Raw genomic sequence first — 20,932 nt, 5'->3', positions numbered from 1 at the left:
CATAAGGTTTGGTGTGGTGTGGTGGGGCTAATATAAATTGTGTTTTGAAGACGAGGAACGATTCATTTCGGTTTTCGTTTTTGTGTCTGATGTTTGAATAAATATTTTGGTATTTATTTAAAGTGTGAATTGTTCTTTGGACATGGCTTCAGGTAAGAATAATAAATATTAAAAACTTACCTGTATTTAGTAAAAAATATTGCTAAATGTGTATACAAACTTGTTGAAAATTTGCTTATGGTTCGATTGGAAATAACTCAAAAACTATTGTGCCTATTGAAATATTATATATGAGAAATTTGTTAAAGATTTTTTTATCTATGAAAATGTTTAATATAGTTTTGGAGTTAAATTGATAGTTTTTAAGTTATTTTAAATTTTGCACATTATTAACACCATAACGAATTTGTATACAAACTTGGTAAAATTTTGCTTAAGGTTTGATTGAAAATAACTCCAAAACTGTTGTGCTTGTGGAAATATTATATATGAGAAATTTGTTAAGAATTTTGTTAGCTATAAAAATGTTTAATATAGTTTTGGGTTTGAATTAATAGTTTTTGAGTTATTTTAAATTTTGCACTAAAGCACATGGTTTTTTGGTTTGTGTTCCTACGTTTTGGTTCAAAATACCTTCAAAATTTTTAATCCTACAAAAAAGTCGTTTATTAAGGTTTTATTAAGTATTTATTAATTTATTTGATGTTTAATAGTTTTTTATAATTAAATTTATGGTTTTCGAGTTATTAGGAAATTTGTTTCGTATATATTTTATTACAATTTTTTTTGTGGTACTAATTTTTAATTGAAATATCTTTAAAACTATCAGTTGTACTAAAAAATCTTGTACTACGTTTTATTAAGTGTTTACTAAGCTACAAATTTGCTGAATAAAGTTTGTCAATAAATTTATTAGTTCACAAAATATTTTTAAAATTTTTGGCTAACAGCTTTAGGTTTTATTTAACAATTTTGATATTAGTGGTTTTGGATTTGAATATCTCTAAAACTATTAGTCTATCTTCAAAATAATTAATCCTACAAAAAAGTTGTGTATTAAGGTTTTATTAAGTATTTATTAAGCTATTTGATGTTTAATTTTTTTTTTAAATTAAATTAATGGTTTTCGAGTTATTTGGAAATTTGTTTCGTATATTTTTTGTACCAAATTTTTTGCAGTACTAATTTTTGAATTGAAATATCTTCAAAACTAACAGTCGTACAAAAAAATCTTGTACTATGTTTTATTAAGCGTTTATTAAGCTACAAATTTGCTGAATAAAGTTTGTTAATAAATTTATTAATTTGCAAAATATTTTTAGAATTCTCGGCTAACAATTTTAGGTTTCATTTTAATAATTTTGATATTAGTCGTTTTGTATTTGAATATCTCTAAAACTATTAGTCTTATAGAAAAATTTAGTAGTACATTTCATTCAGTATTTATTAAGCTATTTTTGTTCTGAATATAGTTTATTAAAAAATCTATTAGTTTGCAAAATAATGTTAAAATTTATGGCCAAAAATTTTGGTTTCTATACTAACTATGCAGAGCGTTTAATGTTTTCGATTAAAATATTTCTCAAAATATTGATCGTATTGAAAAAGTTCGTATTATGGTTTTATTAGGAATGTGTTAAGCTAAATTTGTTGTGAATATAGTTTCTTAATAAGTTTATTAGTTTGCCAAATATTTTGGAAATTCTCAGTCAATAATTTAAGTTTTATTTTGAAAATTTGGATATTATGGATTTGAATATCTCTAAAACTATTAGTCGTATAAAAAAATTAGTAGTAAATTTTACTCAGTATTTATTAGGCTATTTTTGTTCTAAATATAGTTTATTGAAAAATCTATTAGTTTGCAAAATAATGTTAAAATTTATGGCTAAAAATTTGGGTTTCTATACTAACTATGCAGAGCGTTTAAAGTTTTCGATTAAAATATTTCTCAAAATATTGATCGTATCGGAAAAGTTTGTACAATGGTTTTATTAAGCATTTATTAAGCTACAAATTTGCTGAATAAAGTTTATGGATAAATTTATTAGTTTACAAATTATTAAAAAAAATCGAGACAATCACCTTAGTTTGTTTATATTTATTTCTATTAAGAAATGCGTTTGTACTTTTTGGACCAGAATATCTCTAAAATTATTAGTCGTACAATAAAATAAAATACCACGTTTTATTAAGTATTTATTCGACTAAAATTATGTAAAATATTTATACATTTATTTAATAAATCCCACAGTTTAGTAGTTACTGTAAAAATTATCCACCGGCGACAAATTACGTAATACTAAGTTTCAAATGTAAATATCTTTTGAATCATAGCTTGTATATAAAAATAATGTATTAGGATTTTATTACGAATTTATTCAGGTATAAAAGTGCCGAATATTGTTTATCAGTAAATCTATTTGTTTGCAAATTATTTAAAACATTTCAAGTATTAGCTATAGTTATCTTTTAACTTATTGCTTTTAGTACCAAAAAAATTCATATGTAGTGTTTGATTAACAATATATCTAAAACTATTATACGTACAAAAAATCTGAATATCACTTTTTATTGAGGATTTATCAAGCTTTATTTGTTGTGAAGAATGTTTATTGTTAAATCTATTACTTTACAAAATATTTTCAAAATTCTATGCCAATAATTTTAGTTTTTCATTACTATTTTTCAAGTTTGTTATTGAAATTTGTTTGTACTTTTTGAATCAGAATATCTCAAGAAATATTAATTGTACAGAAAAAATATATATCACGTCTTATAAGGTGTTTATTTAAATATAAATTTGTAGAATATGTTTTTGTTATAAATTGTATAATTTAAAAGTTATTGCTAAAATTACCGATTGGTGACAAATAATGAAACATTAAATATATTCCTTTAACCACAAGTTTTTATATAAGAATAATAATCGGTTTTGTTAATAATTTATTGAATTATATTTATACATATATATATATATATATATATATATATATATATTTAGGTATAATTATGCAATTGCTAATGGATTTTTAATTGAAAAAGGTTTATACTAATGATATTTACATAAAATTGGTTAATGTGTCAATTAGACAAGTTAATGATTTAATTATTTATTAATTACTTAAATTGAAAAGAAATTTGATTTCTAATTGTCTTTGCCTTTTGGCAGTGTTAAATTAATAAATAAATAATTAATAAATTGCACAAATATTTCTCGAATAATTTCTTCTTTTGAATCATTAGTTAATTTGAAAAGAAATTTTATTTCTAGTTGTTTTCGCCTTTTGGCAGTGTTAAATTAATAAATAATTAAATAATAAACTGCATGTATATTTATCAAATAATTTCAGATTTTAATTTTACAAATTTTTTTTTGCAATTTTACACTTGAGTTTAGTCTTCTTATTTAATCTAATACTACTCGTGCACCTGTTTTGTTAAATAACTTTTGAATAGTTGATCTGATATAAATCCAACGTTAGACAAATTTGCTTAAAATTTAATAGTAAATAATATTGTCTAACATTATAGTACCCTACAGCAACTCGGTATACCTTAAAATACCATCAAAATTTGAGAATATACATCAACTCATGTAAAACGTGCACCTGTTTCGTTGTATATTTAGTAACTTTTGAATAGTTCATCTGATACAAATACAATATTAGACGAATTTGTTTAGAATTAAGTATTAAATAATATTGTCTAATATCATAACACTCTACAGCAACTCAGTATACTTTAAAATCCAATCGAATACAACAATTCACAGTTTTTCTTAACTCGTGTAACTGCTTTGTTATATCCTATATAACTTTTGAATAGTTCATCTGATTAAAACACATTATTAGACAAATTTGTTTAAAATTGAATATTAAATCATATTGTCTAATATCATAATACGCTAAAGCAACTCGGAATACTTTAAAATCCCATCCAAACATCAATTCAGTTTTTCTTTACATCAAATAAGTCAGGCAATGGTTTTTTTGTATCCTATATAACTTTTGAATAGTTGCTTTGATACAAATGCGTTATTAGACGAATTTGTTTAGAATTCAATACTAAATAATATTGTCAAACATCATAACACTCTACAATAACTCGGTATACTTTAAAATCCCATCCAATACAATTCAGTTTTTCTATACATCAAATAACTCGTGCAATGGTTTATATAAAATAACTTTTGAATAGTTCATCTGATTTAAACACATTATTAGACAAATTTGTTTAAAATTAAACAGAAAATAATATTGTCTAACATTATAGTACCCTACAGCCACTCGGTATATTTTAAAATCCCATCCAATACAATTCAATTTTTCTATACATCAAATAACTCGTGCAATGGTTTATATAATATAACTTTTGAATAGTTCATCTGATTTAAACACATTATTAGACAAATTTGTTTAAAATTCAATACTAAATAATATTGTCTAATATCATATTACCCTACAGCAACTCGGTATACCCAAAAATCTTATCCAATACAACAACTCAGTTTTTCTTAACTCGTGTAACTGCTTTGTTATATCCTATATAACTTTTGAATGGTCCATCTGATTTAAACACATTATTAGACAAATTTGTTTAAAATTAAATATTAAATAATATTGTCTAACATCATAACACCCTACAGCAACTCGGTATGCTTTAAAATCCAATCAAACTTCAACTTTTTTTTTCCTTTTCAGACAAAACCGACGCCTCGTCTAAGACGGCGAGTGCCAGTGAAGGACAAACTGCGGAACCGACTATCAAACAAAATCCTGAAGATTTAAAAAGAACCACGAGTTGGCCAGCAGTGCTTTTTTTCTTATACATTCACGTTTTGGGAATTTACGGAGTGGCTGCGATTTTTAAGGCAAAACTTTTGACGAATTTATTCGGTAAATGATATGAAGAAATATGAAAAAAATATTTTTATTAATTTTAATATTTGTTATTAATATTATTTATAATATTTTAATATTTTTAGGTTTACTTTTATTAAGTTTAGGCGTTTTGGGATCAACTTGTGGAGCCCACAGACTTTGGACACACAAATCTTATACTGCAAATAAAAGTCTTAGAATTTTTTTGATGCTTTGTCAAACTTTGGCGGGAACTGTAAGTACAAAATATTTTTTAAAAATATTAAAATTAGTTATTGAAAATTTATTTGTGCCTATTGGCAAGTTGGTGAAAAACTTTGATAAAAAAAATTTGGGGTAAAGATGAAGTAAACTCATAAAACTCGTTTGAAATTATCTTAAAATGTATAGTTGGTTTTAATTTGATGTAACTCTAAAATTATTAGTCGTACAGAAAATTTTTAATAATTTTTTTTAGTGAATTTATCAAGCTTTGAAAGTGCCAAAGATAGTTATGTAATATATTTAATATTTTATAAGATATTACTGATTTTGCGAAACCTTACTGTTACATCAAACTCTATTGCTTGCATTTAAAATTAGAAATTTTTAATCTGCTGTTTATGAGTTTAAATAACTCTAAAATTATTAGTCGTACAGAAAATTTTTATTAATAATTTTTTATTGCAAATTTCTTAAGCTATAAAAGTGCCAAAGATAGTTATGTAACAGATTTAATATTTTATGAGATATTAGTAATTTTGCAAAACGTTACATCGATTGCTTGCATTTAATATGAACAAATTTTAATATGCTATTTTTGAGTTGATATAACTCTAAAATGGTTAGTCGCACCAAAAAATTTCTTTAATAATTTTTTATTGTAAATTTCTTAAGCTATAAAAGTGCTGAAGATAGTTATGTAATCAGTTTAATATTTTATGAGATATTACTAATTTTGCAAGGACCTTGCTGTTACATCAAACTTGCATTTAATATGAACTAATTTTAATATGCTATTTTTGAGTTTAAATAACTCTAAAATTATTAGTCGTACAGAAAATTTCTTTAATAATTTTTTATTGCAAATTTTTTAAGCTATAAAAGTGCCAAAGATAGTTATGTAATAAGTTTAATATTTTTTGCAAAGCGTTACATCGATTGCTTGCATTTAATATGAACAAATTTTAATATGCTATATTTGAGTTGATATAACTCTAAAATTATTAGTCGTACGGAAAAATTTCTTTAATAATTTTTTTAAGCTATAAAAGTGCCAAAGATAGTTACGTAATAAGTTTAATATTTTATGAGATATTACTAATTTTGCAAGGACCTTGCTGTTACATCAAACTTGCATTTAATATGAACTAATTTTAATATGCTATATTTGAGTTGTTATAACTCTAAAATTATTAGTCGTACAGAAAATTTTTATAAATAATTTTTTATTGCAAATTTCTTAAGCTATAAAAGTGCCTAAGATAGTTATGTAATAAGTTTAATATTTTATGAGATATTACTAATTTTGCAAGACCTAAATAATCAAATTTTAATATGCTATTTTTGAGTTGTTATAACTCTAAAATTATTAGTCGTACGAAAAAATTTCTTTAATATTTTGTTTATTGCAAATTTTTTAAGCTATAAAAGTGCCAAGATAGTTATGTAATAAGTTTAATATTTTATGAGATATTACTAATTTTGCAAGACGGTGCTGTTACATAAAGCTCGATATAAACAAATTTTAGTATGCTATTTTTGGGTTAAAATAACTCTAAAATTATTAGCCGTACAGAAAATTTTTATTAATAATTTTTTGTTGGAAATTTACTAAACTACAAATTTTTCATAGACAGCACTAGGATTAAATTAATATTCTACGAAATTTTAGCAATTTTTAGAGTTCCTCAATATTCCTCCTCAATAAGAGAGAGAATAGTTCCTCAATATTCAACATAAGTAAATTTTTAAAAATTATAATAAATAAACCAATAGTTATAAATTATTTAAATTTTAGTATGTTAATATCAAGTACGTCTGTTATTCAGAAAAATAGTAAAAATTTGGTAAAAATAATTATTAGTATGTAAAATCAGTAACTAATTGCGCAAAGTACCCAAGAAAGATCTAGTTCTGAAATTAAAAATAAAGTTAACTATCAAAATTCGGTAAAAATATATTATCAATTCTAAATTATTAAAATTTTAGTATGTTACTAATATACATGTCTGTTATACAGAAAAATAGCAAAAATTTATATTATTAATTATTAGTATATAATATTGATATTTGATGCGGAATATACCCTTAATGAACTGTCTAAATTTTGAAAAATTAAATCATCTTTCATAATTCGGCTAAAATATACTTTTCGTTCTGAAATTTTTCTAATTTCAGTATGTTACTAATATACATGTCTCTTATACAGGAAAATAGTAAAAGTTTAGTAAAAATAATTACTAGTAATAAAATAAGTAACTAATGCACAATGCACCCATACTAATATTAATTTTGAAAAATTGAATCAACTTTCAAAATTCGGTAAAAATATACTATTCGTTCTGATTTTTTTTAATTTTAGTATGTTACTAATATACATGTCTGTTATACGTAAAAATAGTAAAAATTTATTAAAAATAATTATTAGTATATAAAATCAATAACTAATTGCACAAAGTACCCAAGAGATTTCTAGTACTAAATTTAATAAATTAAGTTGAAATTGCAAAATTCGGCAAAATTATATTATTATTTCTAAATTATTATAATTTCAGTATGTTACTAATATACATGTCTGTTATACAGAAAAATATTAAAAATTTAATTTTTTTAATTATTAGTATATTAGATTGATATTTGATGCGGAATATACCCAAAAATGATCTAGTACTAAATTTAGAAGTATAAAGTTAACTTTCAAAATTCGGCAAAAATATACTTTTTCTTTCTGAAATTTTTCTAATTTTAGTATGTTACTAATATACATGTCTGTTATACAGAAAAATAATAAAATTTAGTAAATATAATTATTAGTATGTAAAATCAGGAACTAATGCACGAAGTACCCAAGAAAGATCTAGTAGTAAATTTAATAAATTAAGTTGAAATTTCAAAATTCGGCAAAATTATAATAGTATTTATGAGTTATTCTAATTTGAGTATGTTATTAATATGTCTGTTATACAGAAAAATAGTAAAAAATTAGTAAAAATTATTATTAGTACATAAAGTCAATATTTGAAACACAAAATACCCAACAAAAATCTAGTTGATTAAATGTCGACTTTGAAAATTCAGTATAAATAAACTACTTGCTGTAAAATATTCAAAATTTGGTATGTTATACCTAAATATGTTTAAAACAATTTGGCATCAAAATAATTCAATTAAAAACAAATTTATTCAAAAAATTCAATAAATACAAAGTACGTACCACGAACAAAATTTATGTAGTATAAAGTTAACTTTTAAAAATTTACTCTAAGCAAAGTATTAGTTTTTTTCAAGCTATAATTTTGGTATGTTATATCTAAATATGTCTATTAAAATATAAAATTGTAAAAATTTCGTAAAAATAATTATTAGTATATAAAATCAGTAACTAGTTACGCAAAGTTCTCAAGAATGATCTAGTCTAAATTTAGAAGTATAATGTCAACTTTGCAAATTCTGTATAAATAAACTATTTGCTCAAAATTCTTAAAATTTTGGTATGTTAAACCTAAATATGCCCAGAATAATTTGGCATAGAAATAATTAAATTTAAAAAAAAATTAATAAAAAATTCAGTAATTGAACAAAGTACGTACCGAAAACAAAATTTAGGGTAAAATTAAAATCGTAAAGTTAACATTTAGAAATTTACCCTAAGCAAAGTATTAGTTTTTTTAAGCTATAATTTTGGTATGTTATACTTAAATATGCATATTAAAATTTAAATTGTAAAAATTTAGTAAAAATAATTATTAGTATATAAAATCAGTAACTAATGCATAAAGTTCTCAAGAATGATCTAGTTCTGAAATTAGAAAAATAATGTCAATTTTGAAAATTTAGTATAATAAACCACTTGCTCTAAATTTTTGAAAATTCGGTATGTTATACCTAAATATGTTTAAAACAATTTGGCATCAAAATAATTCAATTAAACAATTTTTAATAAAAAAAAATCAGTTATTACTTGAACAAAGTCCGTACCACAAACAAAATTTGGTGTAAGAACATCAAGTCAGTTTTTAAAAATTTACCATAAACAAAGTATTAATTTTTTTGAACTATAATTTTGGTATGTTATACCTAAATATGTCTATTAAAATATAAAATAGTAACAAATTAATTTAAACAATTATTAGTATAAAAAGTTAGTATTTGTTAGCACAAATCCTACATAGAAATATCTATACAATTTTAGCTTTTATTTAATTTATTTTATTTTTGTTCAAACCTAATATTTGTTTTTGATAACACCCAAGGTTTTTCCTTATATTATCTAAATAATTATTCAAATCCATTTGTTTTTGCAATAACTTTAGCAATTATTTTCAACAATTACATTTTTATTTTCAATGTCAGCAAATGGTTTCAATAATTTTAAAACAAAACATAGTTTATTTTTCAGATCCAATTTTACCTTAAAGGTTGTACTAAATAAAGTAAATTTCTAATTACAATGCAATATTTAATTACAAAGCAAACTGTTAGTTTGGAAAAGAAAAGTTCAAAGTTCAACGAATTCAATGTAAATTCATTTACATTTGCTATTGTATGAAAAATCAATCGGAAATAATATTCTCGAACGAAACTATTCAATAATTATAATATATTAATATTTATTAGACTAAACTTTGAACGTTTGATTGTGATTTTCTGAAAAATACTTTGTACGTAATTGAATAAATATTTTTTTTAAATATATAGATTGGTAAATATATTTCTACAAAAAATTTCATATAAATGGGAAAACCTTTATTTAAACCACAAATAGACAAAATAAATAAACCGAATGTGTTTACCCAAAAATATTCCAAGAAATACTTTTACTTTTATACTCTTTTAATATATTTAGTTAATAATAATAACATTTATAAAATTCTAAAGGATATAAAAATGCACTACAAATTAGGCACTTACAAATTATGCACGTAATTTTGAAAATTATTTAAAAATATAAAACGTACTCCTACAAAAATATTTTATATAACAAACTAATAGATAATTATATTATTAATAATTCTTCCTAATACAACTTTTGAATTAAACCAATATTTAACAAGTTATTCCCAAAAATATTCAAAAATGCACTACACATTAGGCACGTACTTGCACTTTAAGTTAACAAAATTTTGAAAATTATTTAAAAATATAAAACGTACTCCTACAAAAATATTTTATATAACAAACTAATAGATAATTATATTATTAATAATTCTTTCTAATACAATTTTTAAATTAAACTGTTATTTTACAAGTTATTCCCAAAAATATTCAAAAATGCACTACACAATAGGCACGTACTTGCACTTTAAGCTAACAAAATTTTGAAAATTATTTAAAAATATAAAACGTACTCCTACAAAAATATTTTATATAACAAACTAATAGATAATTGAATTATTAATAATACTTTCTAACACAATTTTTTAATCAAACTAATATTTTACAAGTTATTTTCAAAAATCTAAATACACCACAAATGGCTTAATATAAAAAGAGCATTACTGCAGGATACAAATGTGTATAGTTTTGACTATAACTTTAAAAATAATCAATATATATATAAATAATATAAATTATATATATAATATAAATTACACCTAGTTACTTTTTCTATCAATTTTCAAAACAAATTAATGTTTGCTCATTAAATTACTTTATTTACGGTCATAAAATAATTTTTAACAACTGTATCTTTTGCAATATTGCAAAATGCACTTCATAAAAGGTTAGTAGAAGCATTCGATGAGTGCAGTTGATGCAAAAAAGTGAGAAAGTTGACACTTGAATAGATCTTTTTAGAAAAAACCTTCTTTTGCATATAATAAAGTAATTGTCAATTAACACTCGGTTATGTAAGAAAATTCTTCGACGTGTTTAAAGTATAAATATTATATGTATATATATATATATATATATATATATATGTATGTATGTATATTTATAAATATAATATAGGCCAAGCCTTAAGCACTTTCTACACTTATTCAAACACTTGAAAAGTGTTTCTTAATATTTTCTTATTGTTAGAGTGTAAATCGAACGATTTTGTATGAGAACTGTTATATAAATTATAGATGTCTTAGTTTTTTTTTAGTATTACTTGCAAAATAAGCGTTGGATTTAAAACTGTCTTCAAAAGATTTGTTTATGATAAAATTATCTATACTTTTGTTATATATGATATTTTTGTAAGAGTACGTTTTATATTTTTAAATAATTTTCAAAATTTTGTTAACGTAGAGTTCAAGTACGTGCCTAATTTGTAATGCTTTTTTTATATTTTTGAGAATAACTTGTTAAATAACAGTTTGATTTAAAAATTGTATTAGAAGGAATTATTAAGAAATCAATTATCTATTAGTTTGTTATACATAACATTTTTGTAGGGGTACATTTTATATTTTTAAATAACTTTCAAACGTAAGTCTAAATTATTAAAATCTATTGAAGGTGGAGCTTAAAAAATGTCTTATACTTATGAACTCTTAAAAAGTTTATTTAAATATTTTTTTTATTATTGAAGACATTTTAGTATAAATTTTTTAATGTAATATTTAGACATTTACATAATTTAAAAATAGTTCCAACTATAAAACTTCACACATATTTTAAGACCATAAAATTAAATTATTAATTATAAGACTTATTGTATATATATATATATAATATTTATATATATATATATATTTGTATTCTTCGTTTTTTTGTGCCAAAACTATAAACTATATTAACTAGTTGTATATGGAGTAATAGTTAACAATTTCATAAAGACAATTTTTATATAAATAGATTTTAAATATATAAATTAGGTTAAAAGTTATAACCCAAATTAGTACCTTACTTTCGATAAGACATTGTCAAAGTTTACAAGCAATTTATATACATATTTTGCACTTTCATAACATCAATATATATGTACAGTTTATAAATATTTTTTATGCAAAATGACTTCTAGAAGACTATTTTTAAATGCAATTCTTACTTTAAAAGTTATGATCAAAAATATGCATATGCATTCACACAAAACCTGTTTAATTTACGTAAAACAAGTAACTTATGCATTTATTGGTTTTAAAGATTCGATTTGCGACAAAACTATAAATAAAAGTAACTAACAGATAAAAGATAATTTTATAAAGATTGTGTATAAATAGATTTTAAATATAGTGATTTTTTTAGACATTACGAACCAAAATGTACAATTCGTACGTAGACTCTACACGAAATTTGCACTCTTGTCCTTTACCTTAACCAAATTTTGAAAATATGTTAAAAATATAAAAAGTGATTTTACAAAACTATCACATATGACGAACTAATAGGTAATTCTTTTACCAATAATTCTTTCTAATATAGTTTGCAAATCTAAGCAATAGTTTACAAGTCATTCTCAAAACAACAAACAAAACACAATAACCCTTGCACCTTCAAACTACAAACTTTGAAAATCATTTAAAAATACAAAACGCACTCCTAGACTATTGTTATATATAACAATCTTTTACCTAAAATCATCGCCAACAAATCCTCCATACACACCAACCACCTCCAACAACTATTTTCCAACTTACAGCCAAAACACTAAAATCTAACCTCTATCATCTTTCTTTCAGGGAAGTATATATCTACTACAACTTTAGCACCTCCAAACTTTGAACTTTGAAAATTATTTAAAAATACTAAACGCACTCCTACACTATTCTCATATATGACAATATTTTACCCAAAATCATCCCCAACAACTTTTTCATACACAACAACTACCTCCAACAATTATTTAACAACTTACAGCCAAAAACACAAAAAACTAACCTCTATCCTCTTTTCTTCCAGTGAAGTATCTATCTACTACAACTTTAGCACCTACAAACTTCGAACTTTAAAAATTATTTAAAAATACTAAACGTGCTCCTACACTTTTGTCATATATAACAATCTTTTACCCAAAATCATCCCCGACATATTTTTTATACACACCAACCACCTCCAAGAACTATTTTTTAACTTACAACCACAAACCCTAAAAATCTGTGGCGGAATGAAAATGTTCTTGACAGATGTCAGTTGATTGACGCCAATTTGATGACTAAACTACACAGCACACTTGGAGCTACGCTGATGCGAATGTCGCATCTAGCAAGCTTTAGCTAGATTATTGTTTTCACGATCGTAAAATTGTTTTCTCGGTTTTAGTCAGCGATCAATTTTCGGGCTAATAAATTGATATCAAAATTTATATCATATCAGTTTCGTTGTAAATTGAGTTATCAATAAACTCACATTATCATCGAGTCTACAACATTTATTTACGGTTTCATTTCTAAATATAATTTATTAATATTAAGTGGCACACGTATGCCATAAATCTAACCCTTATCCTCTTTCCTTCCAGGGAAGTATCTACAGTTGGGTTCGTTCCCACAGGCTACATCATGCAACTTTAGACACCGACAAGGACCCTTTTTACAGCAACAAGGACCTTTTTAAGTCCCAAATCGTCCACCAGCTCCAGGGCTACAGCCCGGAGCAGGAAAGGCTGCTGGAGCAGCAGGACATGAGCGATTTGGAGAAGGACAAGGTGGTCATGTTCCAGAATCGTAAGTTGGGGAATGGATTTATGGGTATAGGGGTTGTTGTAGGGTATTTTGTGTAGGACAATGTTGGAGATCGTGAAATTTTGTATAAATTTGCTAAAGATTGCTTATAGTTTGGATGAATAGTTTAGAAGTTATACGGATTTTGGTAAATGAAGGCACAAACCAGTTTCAGGTACTCAACTTTACTGCCGCATTTCAAATGCAGTTTTGAAGTATACCAAGTTGCTGTAGGTCTTTACAACCTTAGACAACTTTATACACAATTCAATTTACTACAAATCACCCATACATACCATCCACTTCACACAAACCCATCAAAACTTATCATAAACACAACAAACCAAATCCAACCAACAATCCACTACCCACCTTTACCAAAAGGGTTGACTAATCGTCCAAATTTTTTTCCTATAGGTTCTATTGGCCAATGTACATAATCTTAACACTTTTGCTGCCAATCAATGCACCGATGGAATACTGGGGCGAAAATTTTGTCAACAGTTTTTTCATAATTGGATGCACAAGGTACCTTCTGGCCCTTCATGCTTCCTGGTTGATAAACTCTGCAAGGCATGTTTGGGGAATTAAACGAGGAGAAAGGTAACAAAAATAGGAAAAATTGATGAAATAGTAATAAATAGTGATAAATAGTATTCAATAGTATTTAAAATATTTTTTTTTGTAAAAAAATTGTAATATTTTGACTTGTTGTGGTAGATATAAGTTTGTCAAATATCTCCCTTCCGCCTTTTTGTATTAAAAACCAAGAGCAAAAAAGCGGAAGGGAGATATTTGACAACCTAATATTAGAGAAATGGTGGCCGCAGGTTGGACTAAAAAGCTAAAGATTTGTTAAGGTTTTTTAAGTACCAAAAAGTGTTTATAGAATAACATGTTGTATAGCACACTTATAGCTTATACTATTAGCTATAATTTACTCAAAGACAACTTTGATGTATCTTCATTATTTTAGAAGTTACGAGCCAAAATTTAGAAAAATGTCACCAAAAACTTACCACCTTTTCCACACTATTCATATATTTTGTGGTGTTAATGTGTATTATTAATAGTTTTCTTATCAATATTTTCATTTTTATTGAATATTTTTTATATTTTAGGTTTAATAGTATTTAAACAATTTTTTTCTGGAAAAAGATCGCAATATTTTAACTTGTTTTGGAAGATATTAAAGAAATGGTGGCAGCAGGTTGGACTAAAGAGTTAGATATTTGTTAAGGTTTTTTAAGTACCAAAAAGTGGTTTTAGAAGGACATGTTGTATAGCACATATATAGCTTATACTATTAGCTAAAATTTACCCAAACACAACTTTGATGTATCTTTATTACTTCACAAGTTACAAGCCAAAGTTTAGAAAAATATCACCAGAAACTTGCCACCTTACTTACACACTATTTATATATTTTGTGGTGTTAATGTGTATTATTATTATTAATTTTCTCAATTAAACGGGGAGGAATTTAAAAAAATCGTAAACATTAATGAAATAGTATTAAATAGTAATAAATAGTAACTAAATCATTTTTTTTTCTGGAAAAAAATTATAATATCTTAACTTGTTATGGATGATATTAGAAAAATGGTGGCAGCAGGTTGGACTAAAGAGCTAAAGATTTGTTAAGGTTTTTTAAGTACCAAAAAGTGTTTTTTGAAGGACATGTTGTACAGCACATATATAGCTTGTACTATTAGCTATAATTCACCCAAAGACAACTTTGATGTATCTTTATTACCTCAAAAGTTAAAAGCCAAAGTTTAGAAAAATGTCACCAGAAACTTACCATCTTACTAATAATATATTTTGTGGTGTTAACGTGTATTATTAATTTTCTTATGGATATTTTTATTTTTATTAATTATTTTTATATTATTAGGTATCCTTCAGACAGCAACATGATCTTTTTCATAACAAAATCCTACTGGCCAAGTTACCACTATATGCTACCATGGGACTACCAGTCTGGGGAATATGGAACTTATGGTAAAAATTGAAAATAAACCAAAATTTTTATAAAAATTAGTAAAAAAAATTTGGCTAAAAAGTCAAAAATACTCTTATGCATATTTTATGATAAAGTTCTAATTCAATGCAACTAACAGGAGACCTAAAAAAGTGATCCAACACTTTACATTTTTACCAAAAAACTGTAGTTTTATGGTAAATTTTGGTTTTTATCCTCCAAATCTCTTATATAACAATTAAAATGGAATTGAATACTAAATTCGTAATGTACTTTTAGAGCTCTATTCATAGACACCCTACATGTACTATCAGCTGGTCTATAGGCAAGTTGCTATTAATTTTTCTGATACTTGTTCAACTTGTTGATGCTCTACCATATTTTTTATAATTTAACTAAAACTGCAATATTGCAAATTAAATTTGTTTAGAAATTCGTATTCTGCTTATTGAGCTCTATCCATAGACACCCAACATGTACTTATCAGTTTGCCTATTGGCAAGTTGCTATTAATTTTTCTAGTACTAGTTCAACTTTTTTGATGCATCACCACCTTTTTTTAAATTTAACTAAAACTGCAACATTATAAATTAAATTTGTTTACACATTTTAAATCAGTTTTTTGAGCTCTATTCATAGACATGTCACATGCACTTATCAAATTGCCTATTGGCAAGTTGCTATTAATTTTTGTGGTACTTGTTCAACTTTTTGATAAATCACCACATTTTTTTAAATTAAATTCAAACTGCAATATTGCAAATTAAATTGGTTTAGAAATTTGTATTCTGCTCTCCGAGCTCTATCAATAGACACCCCACATGTACTATCAGTTTGCCTATTGGCAAGTTGCTAATAGTTTTCTTGGTTCTTGTTCAACTTTTTGATGCTCCACCATATTTTTTTAAACCAAATTTAAACTACAATATCATAAATTAAATTTGTTTACACATTTAGAATCTGCTCTCAAAGCTCTATCAATAGACACGTCACATGTACTATCTGTTTGCCTATTGGCAAGTTGCCAAAAATCTTCCTTGTACATCAACTTTTTGATACATCACCACATTTTTTTAAATTAAATCAAAACTGCACAATTTTAAATTAAATTTGTTTGCACATTTAGAATCTGCTTTTTGAGCTCTATCAATAGACACCCCACATGCACTTATCGATTTGCCTATTGGCAAGTTGCTAATAGTTTTCTTAGTACTTGTTCAACTTGTAGATGCTTCATCACACTTTTTTAAAATAAATTCAAACTGCAATATTGCAAATTAAATTGGTTTGGAAATTTGTATTCTGCTTTTTGAGCTCTATCCATAGACATGTCACTTGCACTTATCGATTTACCTATTGGCAAGTTGCTAATAATTTTTCTGGTACTTGTTCAGCTTTTAGATGCTTACCACATTTTTTTTAAATTAAATCAAAACTGCACAATTATTAATTAAATTTGTTTACACATTTATAGTCTGCTCCCAGAGCTCTTTTCCCAGACACCCCACATGCCTAACCAATTTGCCTATAGGCAAGTTGCCAGAATAATCTCGCCCTCACCAAAATATCTCTTTTAGTCAAATTTGAACTTACAAATATTTTTTTACCATAATCGTGATCTGCTCGACGAGCCCTTTTCCCAGACACCCAACATGCCTAACGAATTATGCCTATCGGCAAGTTGCCATTTATATTTTGCATACGTTTCAGGCTCCGGTTGCTCCACTGCCTTCATCAGGGTTTTTGCAGCTTTGGGATTGGCTACGAATTTAAGAACTATGGATTCTGCTTCTGTGAAGAAGGCTTTGGCAAATTCTGTAGATACTGGTAAATATAATAAATAATAAATATAATATAATAAATAATAATATAATATAATAAATAATTTATTTATATGCAAAAAGTTTTTGTAAAATGTTATGCCATGTTCTTTTTTGTCTTTGGAATTGGTTTGTCTAAAATTTTGTGAAAATTAGTACACTGGTAATTTTTAAACAATTACTAATTAACTTCTCAAAAATTTTTGCATTTCTCGACGTTTTGAAGGTTTCTGAACATTTTGGCGTGTGTGTGTTTTGTATATCCGCATTTTTTCGTCCACATTTTTTGAGGATAAAAAATTTTTACATCTTTTTTTATTTTCCATAAAATATTTTTGTAATTTTAGATAAAAAATTCAAAAAATCACCCAGGCTTGTTTTGTTTAAATGTTTACCCAAGTGCGTTTAGACTGTTTATGTTTGGAGTACTTTATCAATTTTGTGAAAACTATTGAAAAATGTGAAAATGCCGCCGAGCTAAGCGCAGTATAAGTGAAAATGTCGCACATAATTATTTGCAAATGCGTTTAGAATGTGACTATACGGGAGCACTTTTTTAATTTTGTGTAAATTATTAGCAACTATTTTTTTTTTTAATTGAATTCGAAATGAAATAACATTTTTTTGGTTTTTGTCAAATAACTCCCTAACTTTATATTAAAGCACCCTTTTTAAGTTAGATAGGGTAAAACTAGATACAATTTACTATACATTAATCTCAAAATTTTTGTATTCTTCAATATAAAAGTTTTAAATAAAACTTGATTGAATTTGAAAAAACGAGTTTGAATCGGATTCTTGCTATTATTAATGGAAAACTTGAGATATTTTTCTACAAATTCAAAAATAACTCATAAACTTTGTATTAGGCACTCTTTTCTAATTAACTTAGCAGAAACTAGATAAAATTTACTAACAATCAATATCAAAAATTTTATATACTTCAATATAAAAACTTAAATTAAAAAGACTTTGAATTTGGTTTTAGGTTGTGTACATGTTTTAAATAAAATAATTGGGACATTTTTGCACATTTTTTTTAATTGCTCGAAAACTTTGCACCTGGCACTCTTTTTAATAAATAGAAAAATCGAGACATTTTTTTGGTTTTAGTCAAATAACTCAAAAATTTCCACCCCTTTTCAGTTAGATAGGGTACTTTTTCAATTTTGTGTAAATTAGGCAACTATTTTTTTTTTGAAATTGAATTCGAAATGAAATGACGATTGTTAATGTTCTGGAGATAAATTGATTGATTTATGATTTACATTTGATTTTATATGTCTATTTATTTTTTAGGAAAACCAATAGAGCAGTGTTTGGAAGAAGTCGGTTCTAAGGCCCAACAAAAATTCCATCCTGAACACTATTTGGACGCCGTCAAGTATACATCATAATTTTTATTAAATTTTTCTAAAAAAAAATTAACAAAAATAGTTTAAATAAATTAAGAACAAATTAACAACAAATTATTTAAACAAAGTCAGAAGTGGATGAAAATATTTGAGTAAAATAATATATATATATATATATATATATATATATATATATCCACTCCTTCACTGCACTTGCATGGCTACACTTGCGTTGTAACCTTGATCAGAGTCCATAATGCACCGCTATTAATAACATTAAATATAAGAGGTCAATATGTGCTCCTTCAATTTCTCGTTTGTTAATATAATAGTATATTATTATTTTACACAAATTTAATGTTCAATCAATTTTACATCATAATTAATTTTTTCTATTGTTTTTCCTGGTTTGATTACTGAATGATGACACACATCAAGTGTCGAAACGTTTAATGGAATAAATAATTTTGTTATTTAATCTTTTTTTAATTCGACGATTGGGCTGCAAAAATATTACAAATATATATATATATATATATATATATATCATTCTTCTTGAACGGTTAGTCGAATTTCGATAAATCTTTTTGAATTTTGACAAAAGAATTTACAATTGGTATTTACAAAAATAGTAATTATGTAGATAAAAATTAGCAAAAAAATTAGCATTTTATTTTGGTTTTTCTTGAAAAAACTAAAATTTTGACAGAAAACATTAGTAGAAATATCATTTTATATACAATTTGCATAAAAATTCAGATGTTTATTTCCGAGTAAAAAATCTTTCAGTAAAAGAATAATTATTATATATCTATATCATTCTTCTTGAACGGTTAGTCGAATTTCGATAAATCTTTTTGGATTTTGACAAAAGAATTTACAATTGTTATTAAATTACAAAAATAGAAATTATGTAGATAAAAACTAGCAAAAAAGTTAGCATTTTATTTTGGTTTTTCTTGAAAAAAACTAAAATTTTGACAGAATACAATTTGTATAAAAATGTAAATATACTTTAAATTCCGAGTAAAAAATTGGAGGTCAATAATATTATTGGCAAACATCATGAAATGTTTGCCAGATATGATATATAAACAAATTAGTTGAACATATTTGTAATAAAATATTTTAATCCACTATTTACTTTGTTTAAATAAATATTTCTAAAGACTTTAAAATATTTTTATACTCTTGCCAAAAATTGCGTGAAATTTTACCAAAAATTTTGATAAATCAAAAACTAAGTATAACAACATTTTTTGGGGATCAAAATGATTTTTAAAAAATACTTTTAATTCATAAAATTTGCTCTAATTTAATTTCATTAACACAATTTATTAGTTAAAACTTTAAAACAATTTTAGTAAACCAAAAAAATATTTAGTTAGCACCAAATTAAAATTTACAAATTTGAAACACTCTGAAAATAATATTTACAAATTTTTAAAAATCTAGAAAAATATTATTCATAATAATTCAACACTATTTTTATAAACCCAAATAATTTAGAAATAATACTTTTAAAATATAAAACTTACACTTATATAATTTCATTAACACAAGTTTTTTAAAACAGTTTTTCAACACGTTTACCAATTAAAATTTTGCCAAATTTTTGGAAAAAATATATAAATTATAATAATTTATTATAATTTAATTTAATTAACACTATTTTTTCTATTTTTTAATTTTTTCACTTTTTTGCACGATTTTATTTTAATTCTGCACAATATTTTGCACTGGAAACTCAATTTTTCATAACAATTTTTTGTTTTTAGGAGATTTTGAAAAATTTGTGCACGAAAAGAAAAAAATTGGGACCTTTGTCCAAGAAACAATTTGTCCAAGAAAAAAATTGGGACTTTTGTGAAATATTGTGTGTGAATGCTAATAAATAATAATATTAAAATTATTTATTCTATCTGTCTATTTTTTCTATGACCATTTTTTATGTTTATTATAGGTTTATTTTCTTTGTATGTGTTCTGAATAAAAACAACTTTGTGTTTGTCCTTTTATTTTTCTATTTATTTATAATACTGTCTTATACTTTATACTATTTTTTTTTAAATACTTTTTAATATCCTAAATTAATTTA

At 24.4% G+C, this 20,932-nt stretch overlaps 1 protein-coding gene across 1 annotated transcript; it reads left to right on the top strand.

Moving 5' to 3' along the window:
• The first annotated feature begins 91 nt into the window (after positions 1-91).
• On the top strand, positions 92-18,892 carry LOC113389342 (acyl-CoA desaturase 1-like). Its single transcript, XM_026626384.1, has 8 exons — positions 92-152; positions 4,704-4,898; positions 4,988-5,118; positions 13,474-13,682; positions 14,093-14,278; positions 15,573-15,679; positions 17,370-17,486; positions 18,779-18,892. Exons 1-8 carry the CDS (start codon positions 143-145, stop codon positions 18,874-18,876), a joined length of 1,053 nt encoding a protein of 350 aa, XP_026482169.1. The 5' UTR covers positions 92-142; the 3' UTR covers positions 18,877-18,892.
• Positions 18,893-20,932: the final 2,040 nt, after the last annotated feature.

The sequence above is a fragment of the Ctenocephalides felis genome, unplaced genomic scaffold (assembly GCF_003426905.1).
Source record: "Ctenocephalides felis isolate EL2017-DRISC unplaced genomic scaffold, ASM342690v1 CF-g0.4_SCAFFOLD_03573, whole genome shotgun sequence".
In the NCBI taxonomy this organism is placed as follows: Eukaryota; Metazoa; Arthropoda; class Insecta; order Siphonaptera; family Pulicidae; genus Ctenocephalides; species Ctenocephalides felis.
The sequence above is the reverse complement of the archived record's forward strand: the minus strand, read 5'-3'. Positions and strand labels throughout refer to the sequence as shown.